The sequence below is a fragment of the Bos indicus genome, chromosome 28 (assembly GCF_029378745.1).
Source record: "Bos indicus isolate NIAB-ARS_2022 breed Sahiwal x Tharparkar chromosome 28, NIAB-ARS_B.indTharparkar_mat_pri_1.0, whole genome shotgun sequence".
Lineage (NCBI taxonomy): Eukaryota > Metazoa > Chordata > Mammalia > Artiodactyla > Bovidae > Bos > Bos indicus.
In genome coordinates this window covers 24,159,334-24,179,739 of record NC_091787.1, presented here as the reverse complement: position 1 = coordinate 24,179,739, position 20,406 = coordinate 24,159,334, and the positions used below count along the sequence as shown (strand labels likewise).

The 20,406-nt window shown below is 38.5% G+C and overlaps 1 protein-coding gene across 6 annotated transcripts in view; it reads left to right on the top strand.

Moving 5' to 3' along the window:
• CTNNA3 (catenin alpha 3) overlaps positions 1-20,406 on the top strand; it is a 1,976,430-nt gene that overhangs the window by 133,148 nt on the left and 1,822,876 nt on the right. For all 6 annotated transcript variants that reach the window (XM_070781776.1, XM_070781778.1, XM_070781775.1 and 3 more), the window contains one exon: positions 19,608-19,800. In XM_070781776.1, coding sequence (XP_070637877.1) covers positions 19,608-19,800 — 193 coding nt within the window. The remainder of the gene's footprint in view (positions 1-19,607; positions 19,801-20,406) is intronic.

Here is a 20,406-nt window from a genome sequence, read left to right as displayed (position 1 = left end):
ATTGTTTCATGACTTTGGAAAACAAACAGTGTTCTCAAATATCTTTGAAATTTTTATTAAGACTAGCAAAACCATTGATACATGAGTAGTTAAAATGAAAATGTAAGTCATAATAAACAAATCTCTGGTCCATAACTTCTCTCAACTCTGGAATTGTATACTAGTCTCCAGCTTAGCAACTCTAATAGGCAAACCTAAAATGTCTGAGCTCAACTCTTGATTCCTCTTCCCTACTCATTTCTTTTAAAGTTGTATTATCTCTATACCTGGTTGCTCAGGTTATGCGCCATAGAGTTATTTTGACCTCCTGTTTCTTTCATAATCCATATACAATCTATAAGCAAACCCTGTTGACTCACTTCAGATTTACCAGAATTCTGCCACTTCTCAACAACTCCACCACTGCTCCCTGGAACAAGCCAAGGTGGTCTCCACTGGGGCTACTGCAACAACCTCCTATGTACTTTTCACTCCTCTCCCAGATCCCAGCCCAATCTTGTCTATTCTCTCAAAGTAGCCTGCCAGCCTGACCTCATCTTTTATATTCTCCTCTCATTCTGTGGGAGGTACACTAGCCTTCCTGCTGCTCCTGGAACATACCAACAAAAATTGATTTGGCAGACCTTTCACTTTCTGTTTGAAATATTTTCCCCCAGATATTCAAAAGTCTTCTCTACTTCCTTGGTGTCCTTATTCTCTAATCATATCGGCCTTCTCTGATACCAAATCTATATTTCCCATCTCTCATCTGTTTCCATACCCTTGTTTACTTTCTTCACAGCACACGTCAATAACCACTACTATGCTATACAATTATTTTTGTGTTTGTTTATTCTCTCTCCCCTCAGTAGAATGAAGCTTACTGTCATGCAGGTGCACCATAAATATTTGTTGAATAAATTAATGGTAGAGTCCAAACTTGCTTTGTTTTTTGTTTGTTTGATTTTGAGTTTTAAGGAGGTAAGTAAAAATGGAAAGAAACTAATATTTGATATTACTCTCAGTGTGTGATCTTTTCCTAGATGTGTTTAAGTTATATATATATATATATTTTTTTTTTTTTTTTCTGGGAATAAATGTGCTTTCTGGATTAGGACATTTAGCTACAGCTATTTATATGTTCGTCATGTAAATATCTGCTCTGTTATGCCATCTGTTTGGTCTAGAGAGCTAGTGGAATTGGAGTGGGATCTACATGTGCTTTGTTATCATTCCTTAATAGCTCCAAGATTACTTACAAGCTCTAGTTAGTTGTGATTGTTAATCTAACAAACAAACAAAATTCTAAAGTATATTTTAAAAGATGATGTTTGTTTTATATTTTCTGTATCATTTGTAAGTGAGGGCTGTTGAAGACTACACTGTGTTCCTCCTAAATTCATATGTTAAGCCCAAGCCCTCAGAACTTTGGAATGTGACTGTATTTTGAAGTAGGGTCTTTAGAGAGGCGTTGAGTTTAAAATTGGATCTTGATGGTGGGTCCTAATCCAATATGACCTAATCCAATTTTAGAAGATTAGAAAACACAGAGAGAGACACTGGGGATGTGTGGACAGAGAAAAGAACATGTCACAGTGAGAAGTAACCACCTGTAAGCCAATGAGGGAGGTTTAAGAAATCAGCCCTATTGACACTTTGACCTTGAACTGTTAGACTCCATAACTGTGAGAAATTTCTCTTTTTTAAGCTACTCACTCTGTTGTACTTTATTGTGGCAGCCCTAATAATATGATTTTTTATCCTTTATTTGAAATGAAATTCAGTAATAAAAATTGTGTGTCTGCTGTTTTTTGTTTTTATGAGTTTTTTTTTGTTCATTTTACCACTCATATTTCTTTTTTTTTTAATTTATTTTTTTGTTGAAGGATAATTGCTTTATAAAACTTTATTGTTTTCCATCAAACCACAACATGAATCAGTCATGCTGCTGCTTGCTGCTGCTAAGTCGCTTCAGTCGTGTCCGACTCTGTGCGACCCCATAGACGGCAACCCACCAGGTTCCCCCGTCCCTGGGATTCTCCAGGCAAGAACACTGGAGTGGGTTGCCATGTCTTTCTCCAATGCATGAAAGTGAAAAGTGAAAGTGAAGTCACTCAGTCGAATCCGACTCTTAGCGACCCCATGGACTGCAGCCTTCCAAGCTCCTCTGTCCATGGGATTTTCCAGGCAAGAGTACTGGAGTGGGTTGCCATTGCCTTCTCCGGAATCAGCCATAGGTATACATATATCCTCTCCCTTTTGAACCTCCCTCCCATCTCCCTCCCCATCTCACCCCTCTAGTTTGATACAGTGCCCTGTTTGAGTTTCCTGAGCCATACAGCAAATTCCTGTTGGCTATCTATTTTACATATGGTAATGTAAGTTTCCATGTTACTCTTTCCATAGATCTCACCCTCTCCTCCCCTCTCCCCACGTCCATTAGTCTATTCTCTATTTCTCTTTCTCCATTGCTGCCCTGTAAATAAATTCTTCAGAATCATTTTTCTAGATTCCGTATATGTGCATTAGAATACGATACTTATCTTTCTCTTTCTGACTCACTTTACTCTGTATAATAGGTTCTAGGTTCATCTACCTCATCAGAACTGATTCAAATGCATTCCTTTTTATGGCTGAGTAATATTCCATTGTGTATATGTACCACAACTTCTTTATCCATTCATCTGTCAATGGACATCTAGGTTGCTTCCATGTTCTAACTATTGTAAATAGTGCTGCAGTGAACAATGGGATACATGTGTCTTTTTCAACCCTGGTTTCCTCAGGGTATATGCCTAGAAGTGGGACTGCTAGGTCATATGGTGGTTTTATTCCTAGTGTTTAAAGGAATCTCCATACCGTCTTCCATACTGGTTGTATCAATTTATGTTCTCACCAACAGTGCAATAGTGTTCCGTTTTCTCCACACCCTCTCCAGCATTTATTGTTTGTCAAGTTTTTGATGATGGCCATTCTGACCGGTGTGAGGTGATATCTCATTGTGGTTTTGATTTGCATTTCTATAATAATGAGTAATGTTGAGCATCTTTTCATGTGTTTGTTAGCCATCTGTATTTCTCCTTTGGAGAAATGTCTGTTTAGGTCTTTTCCCCGCTTTTTGATTGGGTTGTTTGTTTTCCTGGTATTGAGTTGTATGAGCTGCTTGTATATTTTGGAAATTAATCCTTTGTCAGTTGTTTCATTTGATATTATTTTCTCCCATTCCAAGGGTTGTCTTTTCACCTTGCTTATAGTTTCTTTTGCTGTGCAAAAGCTTTTAAGTTTAATCAGGTCCCACTTGTTTACTTGTGTTTTTATTTCCATTACTCTAGGATGTGGGTCATAGAGGATCTTGCTTTGGTTTACATCATCGAGTGTTCTGCCTGTGTTTTCCTCTGAGGGTTTTATAGTTTCTGGTCTCACGTTTAGATCTTTAATCCATTTTGAGTTTATCTTTGTGTATGGTGTTAGGAAGTGTTCTAATTTCATTCTTTTACATGCAGCTGTCCAGTTTTCCCAGCACCATTTATTGAAGAGGCTATCTTTGCCCCATTGTATATTCTTGCCTCCTTTGTCAAAAATAAGGTACCCATAGGTGCATGGGTTTATTTCTGGGCTTTCTATCTTGTTCCATTGATCTATATTTCTCTTTTTGTGCCAGTACCATACTGTCTTGATGTATATCTTGATCTAGCACACTATAGCTTTGTAGTGTAATCTGAAGTCAGGAAGGTTGATTCCTACAGCTCCGTCCTTCTTTCTCAAGTCTGCTTTGGCTATTCCGGGTCTTTTGTGTTGCCATATGTATTGTGAAATTTTTTGTTCTAGTTCTTGAAAAATGCCATTGGTAATTTGATAGGGATCACATTGAATCTGTAGATTGCCTTTGGTAGTATGGTCATTTTCACAATATTGATTCTTCCTACCCAGGAACATGGAATATCTCTCCATCTGTTTATGTCATCTTTGAATTCTTTCATCAATGTATTATAATTTTCTGTGTACAGTTCTTTTGTCTCCTTCAGTTCAGTTCAGTTCAGTCGCTCAGTCATGTCTGACTCTTTGCGACTCCATGAATCGCAGCATGCCAGGCCTCCCTGTCCATCACCATCTCCTGGAATTCACTCAAACTCACGTCCATCAAGTTGGTGAAGCCATCCAGCCATCTCATCCTCTGTCATCCCCTTCTCCTCCTGCCCCCAATCCCTCCCAGCATCAGAGTCTTTTCCAATGAGTCAACTCTTTGCATGAGGTGGCCAAAGTACTGGAGTTTCAGCTTTAGCATCATTCCTTCCAAAGAACACCCAGGGCTGATCTCCTTTAGAATGGATTGGTTGGATCTCCTTGCAGTCCAGGGGACTCTCAAGAGTCTTCTCCAATGTAAATTTATTCCTAGATATTTAATTCTTTTTGTTGCAATGGTAAATGGGATTGGTTCCTTCATTTCTCTTTCTGATTTTTCATTGTTATTATACAGAAATGCAAGTGATTTCTGTGTACTGATTTTGTATCCTGCAACTTTGCTAAATTCACTGATTAGCTCTAGTAATTTTCTGATACTATCTTTAGGGTTTTCTATGTACAGTATCTGCAAACAGTGAGAGCTTTACTGCTTCTTTTCCAATCTGGATTCCTTTTATTTCTTTTTCTTCTCTGATTACTGTATCTAGGACTTCCAGAACTATGTTGAATAATAGTGGTAAAAGTGGACACCCTTGTTTTGTTCCTGATCTTAGGGGTAATGCTTTCCATTTCTCACGGTTGAAAATTATGTCTGTTGTAGGCTTATCATATATGGCCTTTACTATGTTGAGATAGGTTCCTTCTATGCCCATTTTTTGAAGAGTTTTAATCATAAATTGGTGCTGAATTTTGCCAAAGGCTTTTCCTGCATCTATTGAGATGATCATATGGTTTTTATCTTTCAGTTTGTTAATATGGTGTATCAGATTGATTGATTTGCATATATTGAAGAATCCTTGCGTTCCTGGAATAAACCCAACTTGATCATGGTGTATGAGCTTTTTGATGTGTTGCTGAATTCTGTTTGCTAAAATTTTGTTGAGGATTTTTGCATCTATGTTCATCAGTGATTTTGGCCTGTAGTTTTCTTTTTTGTGTTGTCTTTGTCTGGTTTTGGTATCAGAGTGATGGTGGCCTCATAGAATGAATTTGGAAGTGTTCCTTTCTCTGCAATTTTTTGAAAGAGTTTCAGAAGGATAGGCTTTAGCTCTTCTCTAAATGTTTGATAGAATTCTCCTGTGAAGTCATCTGGTCCTGGGCTTTTGTTTTTTGGGAGATTTTCGATCACAGCTTCAATTTTAGCGCTTGTAATTTCTGTTTCTTCCTGGTTCAGTCTTGGAAGATTGATCTAAGAATCTGTCCATTTCTTCCAGGTTATCCATTTTATTGCCATATAATTGTTCATAATAGTCTTTTATAATCCTTTGTATTTCTGCATTATCTGTTGTAACCTCTTCTTTTTCATTTCTAATTTTGTTGATTTGATTCTTCTCTCTTTTTTTCTTGATGAGTCTGGCTAAAGGTTTGTCAATTTTGTTTATCTTCTCAAAGAACCAGCTTTTAGTTTGATTAATCTTTACTATTGTTTCTTTCATTTCTTTTTCATTTATTTCTGCTCAGATCTTTATGATTTCTTTCCTTGTCCTAATTTTTTTTTTTGTTCTTTTTCCATTTGTTTTAGATGTAAAGTTAGGCTGTCTGTTCGATGTTTTTCTTGTTTCTTGAGATAGGAATGTATTGCTATAAACTTACCTCTGAGAACTGCTTTTGCTGCATCCCATAGGTTGTGAGTTGTCATGTTTTCATTGCCATTTGTTTCTAGAAATTTTTTTATTTCCTTTTTGATTTCTTCAGTAACCTGTTGGTTATTTAGAAATGTGTTGTTTAATCTCCATGTGTTTGTGTTTCTTACAGTTTTTTTCTTGTAATTGATACCTCGTCTCATAGTGTTGTGGTCAGAGAAGATGCTTGATATGATTTCAGTTTTCTTAAATTTACTGAGGTTTGATTTGTGACCCAAGATGTGGTCTGTCCTGAAGAATGTTCCATGTGCACTTGACAAGAAGGTGTATTATTCTGCATTTGGATGGAATGTCCTAAAGATATCAGTGAGATCTCATATAATGTATCATTTAAGACTTGTGTTTCCTTATTCATTTTCTGTTTTGATGATCTGTCATTGGTATGAGTTGGGTGTTAAATTCTCCTGCTATTATTGTATTACTGTCAATTTCTCCTTTTATGTCTGTCAGTGTTTGTCTTATATATTGAGGTGCTCCTATGTTGGGTGCATAGATATTTACAATTGTTATGTCTTCCTCTTGGATTGATCCCTTGATCATTATGTAGTGTCCTTCCTTATCTCTTGTAATCTTTAAGGTCTATTTTATCTGATATGAGGATTGCTACTCCAGCTTTCTTTTGCTTCCCATTTGCATGGAATATATTTTTCCATCCTCCCTCTTTCAGTCTATATGTGTCTTGAGGTCTGAAGTGGGTTTCATGTAGACAGCATAATATGGGCCTTCTTTTTGTACCCATTCAGCCAGTCTGTATTTTTTGGTTGAAGCATTTAATCCATTTACACTTAAAGTAATTATTGATATGTATGTTCCTATTGCCATTTTTTAATTGTTTGGGGTTGATTTTGGAAATCTTTTTTGTTCTCTTGTATTTCTTGACTATATAAGTCCATTTAACATTTGGCTTCCCTCGTGGCTCAGCTGGTAAAGAATCTGCCTGCAGTGTGGGAGACATGTGTTTGATCCTTGGGTTGGGAAGATCCCCTGGAGAAGGGAAAGGCAATCCACTCCAGTATTCTGGCCTAGAGAATTCCATGGACTACACAGTCCATGGGGTCACAAAGAGTCGAACATGACTGAGTGACTTTCACTTTCACTTCCCTTCACTTTAAACATTTGTTGTAAAGCTGGTTTGGTGGTACTGAATTCTTTTAACTTTTGCTTGTCTGAAAAGCTTTTGATTTCTCCATCAATTTTGAATGAGATCCTTGCCAGGTACGGTAATCTTGGTTGTAGATTATTCCCTTTCAGTACTTTAAATATATCCTGCCATTCCCTTCTGGTCTGCAGAGTTTCTGCTGAAAGATCAGCTGTTAAGCTTATGGGGTTTCCCTTGTATGTTACTTGTTGCTTCTCCCTTGCTGCTTTTAATATTATTTCTTTGTGTTTAGTGTTTGTTAGTTTGATTAGTATGTGTCTTGGTGTGTTTCTCCTTGGGTTTATCCTATATGGGTCTCTTTGTGCCTCTTGGACTTGGTTGACTATTTTCTCTTCCATGTTGGGGAAATTTTCAACTTATCTCTTCAAAATTTTTCTCATACCCTTTCTTTTTCTCTTCATCTTCTGGGACCCCTATTATTTGTAAGTTGGTGTGTTTGATATTGTCCCAGAGGTCTCTGAGATGATCCTCAGTTCTTTTCATTCGTTTTACTTTATTGTGCTCTTCAGAAGTTATTTCCACCATTTTATCATCCAGCTTATTAATTTGTTCTTCTGCTTCAGATATTCTGCTATTGATTCCTTCTAGAGTATTTTTAATTTCAGTAACTGTGTTGTTTGTCTCTGCATGTATCTTCTTTAATTCTTCTAGGTCTTTGTTAATTGATTCTTGCATTTTTCTCTATTTTGCTTTCAAGGTTTTTATCATCTTTACTATCATTATTCTGAATTCTTTTTCAGGTATTTTGCCTATTTCCTCTTCATTTATTTGGACTTCTGTGTTTCTAGTTTGTTCTTTCATTTGTGTAGTATTTCTCTGCCTATTCATTATATATTTTTTAACTTATTGTGTTTGAGGTCTCCTTTTCCCAGTCTTCAGGGTTGAATTCTTTTTTCTGTTTGGTTTCTGACCTCTAAGTTTGGTTCAGTGGTTTGTGTAAGCTTCTTAAATAGGGTGATATTTGTGCTTAATTTTTGTTTGTTTTTCTTCTGATGGGCAAGGGTGAGTGAAGTGGTAATACTGTCTGCTGATGATTTGGTTTGTATTTTTGTTTTGTTTGTTTGTTTAGATGAGGCATCCTGCACAGGGTGCTACTGGTGGTTGAGTGATGCTGGGTCTTGTATTACAGTGGTTTCCTTTGTGTGAATTCTCAGTATTTGATACCTCCTAGGGTTAGTTCTCTGGAAGTCTAGGGTCTTGGATTCAGTGCTCCCACTCCAAAGGCTCAGGGCTTGATCTTGAGTTTTGCGTGGGTCTATATGTTCTTTTCTGCTGGTCAGGTACTCCTGTGCACTCTCAACTGGTATTCTGAATGCACTTCTGTGTCTGAAGGTGTATTCCTAATGTATCTGTGGAGAGAGATGTATTCCACATCCATCTACTCCTCTGTCATCTTGTTCTCTCTGTGCCTGGTCTTTTTATGTAGAGTTCAAAAACAAGCTATGTAGCCTTTTCTCTCTCTCTCTCTCTCTTTAACCAGAAAAGACTGAATATAAGTATATACTTGTTTCTAGATCACATTGAACTAATCAGATCACAAATAAACTATACAAATGGAGATTTGCTTATTCAGTTTGCAAAATCTTGCTTTTTCATGATACTAGACATGGGAAATGACAGAGTATCCTGCATTAGTGATTGCCTTTGACTTAAAAACTATCATGTGCTATCACAAAACTTAAAATTTACTTTTGCTTTAGCTATCAGCTTTCTTGGTAACCTAGTACATATCACTCAGCATTGTGGCTCTTGATTTAAGGTTTTGAACATCTAGAATTTCACTCATTTTTTAAAATTAAGTCAACCACCTTTTATTTATTACTTACAGTACCCTGACTCTGGATTTTCAGGATGAGTCAAGCATGGCCCTTTCCCTTGTTGAGTTCCTGGTAAAGCTGGGGAGGCAGTATGTTAACAGTTAACTACAAAACACTATAATGAGTGGTATGAGAGGTACATACAGGTGGCTGTGTGAAGGGAGAGTTGTTCTAGGTTAAGGATGCCATTCCCATTCTGGGTGTAACAAGTAGTTTGTTGTCAAACTCCATGAATGGAAGATGAGAGTGAAAATTTAGTCAAAAGTAAGGTATAAATTCGGAGAAGGTGATGGAACCCCACTCAAGTATTCTTGCCTGGAAAATCCCATGGGCGGAGGAGCCTGGAAGGCTGCAGTCCATGGGGTCGTGAAGAGTCAGACACGACTGAGCGACTTCACTTTCACTTTTCACTTTCATGCATTGGAGAAGGAAATGGCAACCCACTCCAGTGTTCTTGCCTGTAGAATCCCAGGGATGGGGGAGCCTGGTGGGCTGCCGTCTCTGGGGTCGCACAGAGTCAGACATGACTGAAGCGACTTAGAAGCTTAGCATAAAGACCTTGGAGAGGAGGATGAGAGACAGTAGGGTAGCCCAGATGACCTGAGGTAAGAAATAGAGATGGAGGAAAAACAGGTTGTGGGAAGAAGGCTTCCACTTTGGCTATGTTGTGTGAAATATCTATTGCCTATTGAATTGAATATTAACTCTTTCCTTGACTTTCAACACTTTCTATACTCAAGCTACAACCAACTTCCTGACCTAATTTCTGGCCCAAATTCCTGTTTTTACCCTTCGGCCTGCCAAACTTGACTATCTGCTACTCTCAAACAGAAATAATTTCCATCTCTGTTGCTTTGCACACGATCCCTTTACCTGGCTTGACTTCCCTTCTGTCTCTCATGCCAGAAGATGGTCTGTCTTTAAAGGCTCTTTTTGGAAACACTTCTTAATCCTTATGAATATTTGTAGTCTCTTCAGAACTTTCCTTTTACTTATAAGTTTAAGCAGCCATTCTGCCTTTTATATCACAGCTAGTTATGTGTCTTTCTTACTTATATTTCTTTTTTAAATGGCTAGGATATTGTTTTAGACATAATATGTGCTTAATAAATGTTTATTGGCCAAAACGAAGATAGTATTTGGTTTGGGGAGAGCACTGAATGTTGATCAAAGGATATGTATTTTCTAGGTTCTCAACACTTCAATCTTTCCCAGTACTTTTGTTAACATAGTGAAGGTTGCTTTTGTAGGAAATAAAGAACAGTTGAAATTATTAATGACTTGTAGAAAGGACCCTTCACCTTAAGACTGGATGATACCTTTTACTTTAAAAAATCACTTGCTTTATAATTCTACAATTTTCCCCTACCCTTCTAATTTCTTTCATAATCCTGTTTGACGGTTTTAGCTAATTAACATGGCTTAAAAGTCTAATTTTTTACTTCACCCATAAGGCTACCAGGGAAGCCTTATTCACCCATTAAAATTAACTTAAGGAAACAAAGTAGCAAAGAAGGCTCCTGTGAGCTATTAGAGAAGGGTTAAAGTTCAAAATATTTTATCTAATAAGTAAGAAAAGAGATAGCTGTTGACATGGCTTTTTATATTACAGTGATAGTAAAATTTAAAAAAGTTAGATTAGGAAAGAATATGGTTATAGAATATGAATGTGTTACCCAAGTTGGCACTAGAGAAGACTTTCTACAGTACTACCATTTGAGATACGAAGGCATTGCACTAATGTGACAAATGAAAATAGATCACAAACTCATGCTGTATTCTGTAATGCTCCTATTGCACACTAGTGTGGGTCTCTACAGTGGCAGTTGAATCCCTTAGCTGTTGTTCACTCACTAAGTTGTGTCCAACTTTATGCAACCCCATGGACTGCAACACGCCAGGCTCCTCTGTCCTTCACTATTTCCCAGAGTTTTTTCAAACTCATATCCATTGAATTGATGATTCTACCTAGCCATCTCATCCTCTGCTGCCCCCTTCTCCTTTTGCCTTTAATCTTTCCCAGCATCAGGGTCTTTTTCCAATGAATCGGCTCTCTGCATCAGGTGGCCAAAGTGTTGGAGTTTCAGCTTCAACATCAGTCCTTCCAATGAATATTCAGGATTGATTTCCTTTAGGATTGACTGGTTTGCAGTCCAAGGGACTCTCAAGAATATTCTCTAGTGCCGCAGTTCAAAAGCAAAAATTCTTTGGTTCTCGGCCTTCTTTATGTCCAACTCTCACTTACGTACACGACTACTGGAAAAACCATAGCTTTGACTAGATGGACCTTTATTGGCAAAGTGATGTCTCTGTTTTGTAATACACTGTCTAAGTTTGTCGTAGCTTTCCTTCCAGGGAGCAAATGTATTTTATTTTCATGGCTGCAGTCACTGTCCACAGTGATTTTGGAGTCCAAGAAAATAAAATCTGTCATTGCTTCCACTTTGCCCCTTCTATTTGCCATGAAGTGATGGGACTGGAAGCCATGATCTTAGTTTTTTTCAATGTTGAGTTTTAAGCCAGCTTTTTCATGCTCCTCTTTCACCTTCATCAGGAAGCTCTTCAGTTCTTCACTTTCTGCCATTAGAGTGGTATCATCTGATCTGAGGTTGTTGATATTTCTCCCAGCAATCTTGATTCCAGCTTGTGATTCATCCAGCTAGTATTTTGCATGATGTACTCTGCATATAAGTTAAATAAGCAGCGTGACAATATACAGCCTTGTTGTACTCCTTTCCAAATTTTGAACCAGTCCATTGTTCCATGTCCAGTTCTAACTGTTGCTTCTTGATCTGCATACAGGTTTCTTAGGAGGAAGGTAAGGTGGTCTGGTATTCCCATCTCTTTCAGAATTTTCCACAGTTTGTTGTGATCCATACAGTCAAAGGCTTTGGTGTAGTCAATAAAGCAGAAGTAGATGTTTTTCTGGAATTCTCTTGCTTTTTTTATGATCCAACAGATGTTGGGAATCTGATCTTTGGTTCCTCTGCCTCTTCAAAATGTCATTTGTACATTTGGAAGTTCTTGGTTCATGTACTGCTGAAGGCTAGCTTGTAGGATTTTGACCATAACTTTATTAGCATGTGAAACTAGAACAGTTGTATAGTAGTTTAAATATTCTTTAGCATTTCCCTTCTTTGGTATTGGAATGGAAACTGACCTTTTCCAGTCCTGTGGCTACTGCTGAATTTTCCAAATTTGCTGACATATTGAGTGCAGCACTTTAACAGCATCATCTTTTAGGATTTGAAATAGCTCAGCTGGAATTTTATCATCTCCATTAGCTTTGTTCATTGTAATGCTTCCTAAGGTCCACTTGAAGTCACACTCCAGGATATCTGGTTCTAGGTGAGTGATCACACCATTGTGGTTATCCAGGTCATTAAAATCTCTTTGTACAGTTCTTCTGTGTATTCTTGCCATCTCTTATTAATGTCTTTTGCTTTGTTTGGTTAGGTCCTTGCTGTTTCTGTTCTTTACTGTGTCCATCTTTGTATTAAATGTTCCCTTGGCTTCTCTGATTTTCTTGGAGAGATCTCTAGTCTTTTCCATTCTATTGTTTTCCTTTATTTCTTTTCATTGTTCATTTAAGAAGACCTTCTTATCTCTCCTAGCTATTCTCTGGAACTCAGTATTCAGTTGGGTGTGCATGCATGCCCAATCACTTCAGTCATGTACGACTCTTTGCAGCACTGTGAGCTGGAGCATGCCAGACTCCTCTGTCCGTGGGATTCTCCAGGCAAGAATACTGGAGAGGGTTGCCATGTCCTCTTCCAGGGGGTCTTCCTGACCCAGGGATCAAACCCATGTCTCCTGTGTCTCCTGCATTGCAGGCCAATTCTTTATTGCTGAACTACCAGGGAAGCCCTCAGTTGGGTATATCTTTCCCTTCTCCCTTGCCTTTCACTTCTCTTCTTTCCTCAACTATCTGTAAGGCCACCTCAGATAACAACTTTGCTTTCTTGCATTTTTTTTTTTTTTTTTTTTTACTTTGGGATAGTTTTGAACACTACCTCCTATACAATGTTATGAACCTCTGTCCATAGTTCTTCAGGCACTCTTGTCTACCAGAGCTAATCCCTTGAATCTATTCATCACCTCCACTGTATAATCATAAGGACTTGATTTAGGTCATACCTGAATGGTTTAGTGGTTTTCCCTACTTTCTTCAATTTAAGCCTGAATCTTCTATTAAGAAGCTGATGATCTGAGCCAGGTCTTGTTTTTACTGACTGTATGGAGCTTCTCCGGAGAAGGCAATGGCACCCCACTCCAGCACTCTTGCCTGGAAAGTCCCATGGACGGAGGAGCCTGGTGGGCTACAGTCCATGTGGTCTCGAAGAGTCAGACACGACTGAGCAACTTCAATTTCACTTTCCACTTTCATGCATTGGAGAGGGAAATGGCAACCCACTTCAGTGTTCTTGCCTGGAGAATCCCAGGGAGAGGGGAGCCTGGTGGGCTGCCGTCTATGTGGTCACACAGAGTCGGACACAACTGAAGTGACTTAGCAGCAGCAGCAACAGCATAGAGCTTCTCCGTCTTTGGTGGTAAAAAATATAATCAATCTGATTTTAGTGTTGACAATTTTCTGACGTCCATGTGCAGAGTCATCTGTTGTGTTGTTGGAAAAGGGTGTTTGCTATGGTCAATGTGTTCTCTTTACAAAACTCTGGTAGACTTTACCCTGCTTCATTCTGTACGCCAAGGCCAAACTTGCCTATTACTCCAGGCATCTCTTGACTTCCTACTTTTGCATTCCAATCCCCTATGGTGAAAAGGACATCCTTTTTGGTATTAGTTCTTGTAGGTCTTTATAGAACTGGTTAAATTCTTTGGGATCAGTGGTTGGGGCATAGACTTGGATTACTGTGGTATTGAATGGTTTGCCTTGGAAATGAACAGAGATCATTCTGTCATTTTTGAGATTGTACTCAAGCACTACATTTCATACTCTTTTGTAAACTATGAGGACTACTCCATTTCTTCTGAGGGATTCTTGCCCACAGTAGTAGATATAATGGTTATCTGAATTAAATTCACCCATTCCTGTCCTGATTCCTAAGATGTCGATGTTCGCTCTTGCCATCGCCTACTTGACTACATCCATTATACCTTGATTTATGGACCTAACATTCCAGATTCCTATACAATATTGGTTTTTTATTTATTTATTTATTTTTTTGCAGCTCTGGACTTTATTTTCACCATCAGACATATCCACAACTGAGTGTTGTTTCTGCTTTGTCCCAGCAGCTCCATTCTTTCTGGAGCTATTAGTAATTATCCTCTGCTCTTTCCCTGTAGCATATTGGACACCTTCCCATCTGGGAGGGGGGTTCATCTCCTGATGTCATATATTTTTTACCTTTTGATAGTGTTAATGGGGTTCTGTGGCAAGAGTAACTGGGCTGGTTTGCCATTTCCCCCTGCAGTTGACCACATTTTGTCAGAACTCTTCATTATGACCTGTGCATCTTGGGTAGCCCTGCAAACATGGCTAATAGCTTCACTGAGTTATGCAAGCCCCTTCACAAGGCTGTGTTCCACGAAAGGGTAGTTTCCTAGCATATCAATTTCAGTATCTTCGGGGTACCTAAAAAGCATACATGAATTAGGAAAGATTAGAAAACCCTTTAATTTTTTTTGTACTCTAAATTTTAATGTATAAGTGTTACACACCATTAAAATACACCTCGTATTATGGAATTATGCATGAGAAGAATGCATAAAGTAAGAAATTTCTTCTTTTTATATTACTGCTGCTGCTGCTGCTCCTAAGTCGCTTCAGTTGTGTCCGAGTCTGTGCGACCCCATAGACGGCAGTCCACCAGGCTCCCCCATCCCTGGGATTCTCCAAGCAAGAACATTGGAGTGGGTTGCCATTTCCTTCTCCAATGCATGAAAGTGAAAAGTGAAAGAGAAGACGCTCAGTCGTGTTTGACTCTTATCTCTAATTTAGGACCACATCAGTGGGGAGCTGATTCTGTATCTATGATGAAGGTGTGTCTGTAGCCTAGAACAGATTTATAGACTGAAGAAAAGTGAACAAAACCCAAGTTCTTTAAGAGCTGCACACTTGAGGTCAAAGACTTTCCATTTGAGAAGGACTATGTAAGTCTGATAAAGAAGGAAAGGGGTCAGTTTTGCACAGTGGTAAAAAGAAAGATTAGCAAGATCTGAACTTGGGTCTTACATTAGAATAATCTTTGCTATAAATTCCAATAAAAGTTTTTGTGTTCCTGGTATATAACTGATTTTGTGCTGGAAAAGAAACAAGAATTATTTTACAAAATAGCTTCAGGCTAATTTTTACTGTTTGCTGGTAGAAGAGATGGGAGATGGTTTCAGAAAACATATGCACCCTCCAGCCCTTGGTGAGAATCATCTACTTTCAGGGGTCATGGTCACCTATGTGAAAGTGAAAGTTGCTCAGTCGTGTCCAACTTTTGCGACCCCATGGATTATACAGTCCATGGAATTCTCCAGGCCAGAATACTGGAGTGGGTAACCTTTCCCTTCTCCATGGATCTTCGCAACCCAGGGATTGAACCCAGGTCTCCTGCACTGCAGGTGAATTGTTTACCAGCTGAGCCACAAGGGAAGCCCCCCGGGTCACTTATGATAGTTGGTTAGATCCCCACAGGTGATTTGGGATAAAAAAAAAATTAGCTTTCTATATTTTTATATCCCAAGGCCTACTACATCATATGTACTTTTTGAAATAAAATGAATCATTGAAAGCATCACGACTTTAGTTTAGTCAGTATTAAATAACTATATTGAGGTATTTAAAAAGAAGATTTAGGTTAAACTTGAACAACTTGCAAGGTGCAATTGCTTTTTTTTTTTTTTTGATGGAAGCACAATGTTCTTTTCACATTTCCTACTTCTCTGGCATTTATTATAAGGAACAAAGCATTTCTGGAATGCTCATTTTAATTTGAAAGCTCAGGCTATTCTATGGAAAACATTTGGCGCTTGGTGGATCTGAACAATAATAGAGGAATGTTCAGTGGGAAGCGTCATGAACTGTGGCACTTAAAATAAATTCTGAAGGAACATTTTAGACAATGATACTTATTGTTCATTTAAAACAAAAGTTTTAAGCAAGGTGCTGTAATTTGTCTTAATCTGGACAAGTATCTTTTAACTCTTGATATATAAATTACACTGATAATAGCAAGATACTTGTCTTTTGGAATATGTGAAAACCCATGTAATAAACCAGACATTATCATCTTTACATAATGCACGATAAAGACATGTGGCCCTATTTGACTGCTTGTAGAGCACACAGAATGTGCTTTGTTAATTGACTCCTTCACATTTAGCTTCGAGGACCCTATGAGCAAGATATAGATAGACCCAGAGAGAACATCTTTGACAAGGATCTCATGGGGATGGACTAGAAAACACACGTTAAATACCATCCAACACTTGTGCCATATTTTGTGTCTTAAAAAACACTTTACATTATTTAAACTTAATATAATCTTAAGGGATAACATGATTATTATGATTTTCCAAGAAAGGAAATAAATTCTTGCTATAAGGAAATCCACTCTGGGTTGTGAATATGGGAATACAGCAAACTAGGATAAAGAGGAAGGTTTGTTGGACAGAGGAGGGGAATAAAAGGGCAGATGAAAATTATTTTCATCCATATATTTCCCCTGTAGCTTGTGAGTTCTTTCTCAGTTCAGTTCAGTCCAGTCACTCAGTCATGTCCAGCTCTTTGCCACCCCATGGACTGACTGTTGGAGAAGGCAATGGCACCCCACTCCAGTACTCTTGCCTGGAAAATCCCATGGACAGAGGAGCCTGGTGGGCTGCAGTCCATGGGGTCACTAGGAGTCGGACACGACTGAGCAACTTCACTTTCACTTTTCACTTTCATGCATTGGAGAAGGAAATGGTAACCCACTCCAGTGTTCTTGCCTGGAGAATCCCAAGGACGGGGGAGCCTGGTGGGCTGTCATCTCTGGGGTCTCACAGAGTCGGACACGACTGAAGCGACTTAGCAGCAGGACTGACTGCAGCACACCCGGCTTCCCTGTCCATCACCAACTCCCTTCTCAGTTCTTGGCTAAGAACTGGATCCAGTTAGTCAAATAAACAAATATTTAATGCTCCATTAATAATAAACAAGCAAAGTCTCCAGGGGCTGCAGAACAGGAAAGATTATGTATAGTCTGTTGTCAAAGTGTGGCACATGATTGTTAAAAGGCTTGGCTCTTTGATGACATACAAGAGCCTAGCTTTCAACAAGAGTTTCAGGCCTTTTTAAAATAGTGGATACAAGTGTCTTTTTCTTCTCTACAATGGGGATCTTCAAGTTTTACTTATGAAAATGTTAACCATATTTAGTTATTGGGATTCAAGGTTTAATTAAATGGATATTTTTCACAGTATTAAATTAAATGGATATATTTACAGTAATTTTGTATAAGGTTTTATTTCCAAATACAGATACTTAATTTCTGTTTCTAAACAATGCTCTTATCATGAGTTTATTCTTTTTTTTTAAATTATTTGCTTATTTTTATTTTGGTTCTACTGGGTTTTTGTTGCTACATGTGGGCTTTTGCTGGCTGCAAAGAGCAGGGGCTACTCTCTAGTTGTGGTGTGCAGGCTTCTCGTTTCAGTGGCTTTCTTGTGGAACATGGGCTCTAGGCACATGGGATTCAGTAGTTGTAGCACTTGGGCTCAGTAGTTGTGGCTCACGGGGCCCTAGAATGTGCAGGCTTTGGTAGTTGTGCCAAGTAGGCTCAGTAGTGGTGTATGGGCTCAGGTGCCCTGCAGCATGTAGAATCTTCCTGGACCAGGGATCGAACCTATGTCCCCTGCATTGGCAGGCAGATTTTTATCCACTGTATCACTAGGGAAGTTTGAATTTATTTTTATTTTAGCAAATCTACAAAAGTAGTACATGCTCATTATTAACATATTCAGGCAATTTAAAATATAGATATTAAAAAGTTTCTCTGTTTGAAAGAGAAAGATAAATATCATATACTAATGCATATATAGGGAATATAGAAAGATGGTACTGATGAATTTATTTGCAGGGCAGCAATGGGAAAACAGACATAGAGAACAGACTTATGGATATCAGGGAGAGGGGAGGAGAGGATGAAATGTATATAGAGAGTAACATAGAAACTTAAATTACCATGTGTAAAATAGATCGCCAATGGGAATTTGCTGTATGACTGGGAACTCAAACAGGGACTCTGTATCAATCTAGAGGGGTGCGGTGGGGAGGGAGATGAGTAGGAGGTTAAAGAGGGAGGGGACATATGTATACCTGTGGCTGATTCATGTTGATATTTGACAGAAAACAACAAAATTCTGTAAAGCAATTATCCTTCAATTAAAAAATTAATTAACAAAAAAGTTCATTGGTTTAATTACTCCATTCATTAAGCCATTTATATAAGAAACACTTATTTAACTACTTTATGTTGAAATTGATGCTTGCTCCTTGGAAGAAAGGCTATGACAAACCCAGAGAGTGTATTACAAAGCAGAGACATCACTTTGCTGACAAAGGTCCATGTAGTCAGAGCTTTGGTTTTTCCAGTAGTCATGTACGGATGTGAGAGTTGGACCATAAAGAAGGCTGAGCACTAAAGAATTGGTGCTTTCAAATTGTGGTTCTGGGGAAGACTGTTGAGAGTCTTTTGGACATCTAGGAGATCAAACCAGTCATTCCTAAAGGAAATAAACCCTGAATATTCATTGGAAAGACTGATGCTGAAACTGAAGCTTCAATACTTTGGCCACCCGATGCGAAGAGCTGATTCACTGGAAAAGACCTTGATGCTGGGAAAGATTGAAGGCAAGAGAAGAAGGGAATGACAGAAGTTGAGATGGTTGGATGACGTCACTGACTCAATGGACGTGAGTTTGAGCAAGCTCTGGGAGATAGTGAAAGACAGGGAAGCCTGGTGTGCTGCAGTCCATGGGGTCACAGAGTCTGACATGACTTAGTGACTGAACAACAACCACCACCACCCCAACTTCCATGCATTGTTCTGAGCGCAGGAGAAAGAAACCACATTTCCTGTTTTCATGGAGTTTACATTTTGTGTTGGAAGGGTGCAATAAACATATATGAACAAAAAATATCAGGCTCTGAAATGTCCTGAAGAAGCATAAAGGGTAGTGAGGGAACAGAGTGGAAGAGGATGAGGACTGGGGTGGTCAGGAAAGGCTTCTTGATAGGACACGTTGAGGGGGATCTGAGTGTTGGGGAGGCCAACTGAGTTAGGGGATAGTGTAGGAGAGAGGTAAGAGTTTACAAAGGGCCAGAATGTAGGTCATAGTGAGAACTTGGGTTTTGCCCTCCTTAGATAGCCACTGTTTTACATATTTCAGAGTGATTCTGCACCACACCCCAACACACATTAGTAATCTCTTTTCTTAATCTAAATAGATTACTACCTACTGACTTAATTGTAATTATTTTTGCCTCCCTCTTAATGTAGATTGCTGGTTACAAAGTGATATAAATAATCATTTTATATATATATCAAATAATATATATGTGGATATTATATATAGTATGTTTTGCATTGTTCCAATAGTAAAACTTGATGAGATTCCCTCCTTCCTTCCTTTCTTCCTATCTTTAGTTGGGAAGTCTGTGGTAGCTGATAATATTGCTATTGGTGACTTGACTTGACTTTTGAGAATGTACTAGTAGTATTGAGAATGAATCATATTATTACGAAATACTTCTTTTTGTTCTGGTCTATGATATCCCAAGACTGTTCCTCTTGCAATTTGTCTGATGAGTGACTTGTGTTTTTCCAATTTTAGGTTACTACACTTGTAAATTGTCCCCAGAATCCTTCCAACAGGAAAAAAGGACGTTCAAAAAGAGCCAGAGTCCTTCTAGCTTCTGTGGAGGAAGCAACTTGGAATTTATTAGACAAGGGAGAGAAGATTGCTCAGGAAGCCACAGTTTTAAAGGAAGAACTTACTGGGGCACTTGAGGAAGTTCGCAAAGAAAGTGAGTATTCTAGTCCTGGTTGGAAGCAATTGCATATCCTTATGGGATTAGATTTGAGTGTTGCGTTTTAGTTGCTTTGAGTTTAATTAGTCTTTTGTTGAGCTCTGAGGAGCTAACTGTGGGCGACAGAGTGGCTCATTAGGCAGCTCCAAGTCTCAGAGCCCCACTCCTGATTCTTCCTTCATTTGTTCTCCTCACACCATAGTTTAGCCATAATAAACAGAGAAATGTACACTTTTTGTCATGAAATGAGAAACGACTAATGAAGCTGAAGATGTCTTTTCCCATACATAAAAAAATTGTCAGTTTCCTTGTAAACAATTGGAGATGGAAGTTTCAGATCTGGCCATCTTAGAGGTACATTTTTCATTTTTCTGGAGGTTTATATTTCCTAAACATAAAAAATTGTTTTGCATAAACTATGTATAACTCACGTTGCTGCTGTGTTACTAGTACATGATAAGGGGAAATGTAATGGGAGTGATAAATCAGGAGCTTGATATGAACATAGGCATACTACTATATATATGACAGATAACCAACAAGGACCTACTGTATAGCACAGGGAACTCTACTCAATATTCTATGATAACCTATATGAGGAAA